The 1667-nt window shown below is 33.9% G+C and overlaps 1 protein-coding gene across 1 annotated transcript; it reads right to left on the reverse strand.

Moving 5' to 3' along the window:
• Nucleotides 1-1386, reverse strand: LOC111383438 (protein SUPPRESSOR OF GENE SILENCING 3-like). Its single transcript, XM_023007549.1, has 3 exons — nt 1032-1386; nt 546-703; nt 1-287 (listed from the first exon to the last, which is right to left on the reverse strand). The coding sequence occupies exons 1-3, from the start codon at nt 1251-1253 to the stop codon at nt 59-61; spliced, it is 609 nt and encodes a 202-aa protein (XP_022863317.1). The 5' UTR covers nt 1254-1386; the 3' UTR covers nt 1-58.
• Between the last annotated feature and the right edge of the window lie 281 nt (nt 1387-1667).

Genomic DNA, 1667 nt, shown 5'->3' on the forward strand with positions numbered 1-1667 from the left:
CGATCAATTTGGGTATTAAAAGTCTAAGTTCTATTTAAACCATAACAAGGCCACTGGGCTAAATTTCTTGGTTTCCAAGCTGCTTCGAATCATGTGGGGTGTATTTTTCCATCAGCATATTGAATTTGTCATCAAATTCCTTCTCAAGGGCAACCTCTTCTTCCAAGTGCTTACGCCTCAGAGCAACCAGCCGCTCTTCATGAGTTTTCATCAGTTTTTCCCTCTCAGCAACATATTCCTCCATTTCTTCGTCTTGTAGCTGGATAAATTTTTCAATTTTCTCCTCCCTGAATTGAAGTCATCAAAATAGTAAGAACAGTAAAATAAAACCACTAATGCCAGATGTGTAACAAAAACAGTAACAACATAACTTATGAGATTGCAATAACTTAATTTTCTTTTCATGTAAGTTCCATGCTTGCAATCAAACAAGTCCATAATTTCAATAAATGGGTAGAATTCCATGCTAAACCTCACACCAAGACTGATGGATTGCAATGGAAAAAGAATTGCTTATGAGACCAAAGGATGTCAAAAGCTATTACCTGCTTTCGCGATCCTCAATTGTCGACAGGTTTACTACAGTCTGTGTAACCTTCACACGCTGATCCTGCTGAATCTTCTCAAAAGTCTCCTCCTTCACATTTCTGGCATCATATAATTGCTTGATTTGATCTTTGAAGAATTGCTCTTGGTAATCCATCTGATAAAAAATAAAATAATTATTGCGCTTAATTTAATAACAGAGATTTCTTCAGCCTCTACATCCGATGAATATACAAAACTTTAATATTCTGGATCTTGTGAAAAAACTGATTAATGGATTGTAGTTGAACAAGGCTTTAGGTTTTTCAATTCATTAGTCCCAAATACATGAGTTGATTCCGGCTTTTTTAACACGATCGTTCACAGCCAACTGAAAGTAGATCTGGAGCTCCAATCCCTAAAAATTACTAAATACTCTATCTCATTTGCAACAATTAAAAATCGGCTTTTTGCTTTGATATACATATAGAAAATACCAAACATACCTCTTCTTTGTGTTGCTCGTGATGCATTTTGGTCCTCAGTCTTACAATCCGGTTTTCTTCCATCGTCTTTCTCAGCTTTTCAGATATCAAACCAAAAGACTCTTGAAGAGCTTTATTGTTTCTCTGTTCTTTGGCTACTTTATTCTTAAACCACGTCAGCTGTTGGTTATCTTCACTCATCTGCTTCATTTGATTCACAACCATTTCTTGATAGGATCTCATTTCATACTTCAGCTTGGATTTTCCTAAGCATTTTTTTCAGCATGTTAAGCTATAAATTAAAATCAAAACTAAAGAATTTTTTAAGAGATTCACTTGTCCCACATAGGGATAGACAACTTGAGTGGAGGGTATATATGTACATATACAACTATGTTAAAATCAAACTAAGCCCTTGTTTGAGCCCCATTCTTGCCAAAAAATGCATTTTTGAATAGTGTATTGATGGGAAATGTGTGGTTAAAAAATAAAGAAAAATTTTGGATTTACGTGTAATATTATTTTAATGAAGAATGTTTGGTTGAAATGAAGTCAAATCACTATTGGAAAATGTATTCTAATGGAAATAATGGGGCTCAAACAAGGGCTAAACATATAAATGAATGACATAATATATATTATACATATATATATATA

This window comes from Olea europaea, unplaced genomic scaffold, assembly GCF_002742605.1.
Source record: "Olea europaea var. sylvestris unplaced genomic scaffold, O_europaea_v1 scaffold269, whole genome shotgun sequence".
NCBI lineage: Eukaryota > Viridiplantae > Streptophyta > Magnoliopsida > Lamiales > Oleaceae > Olea > Olea europaea.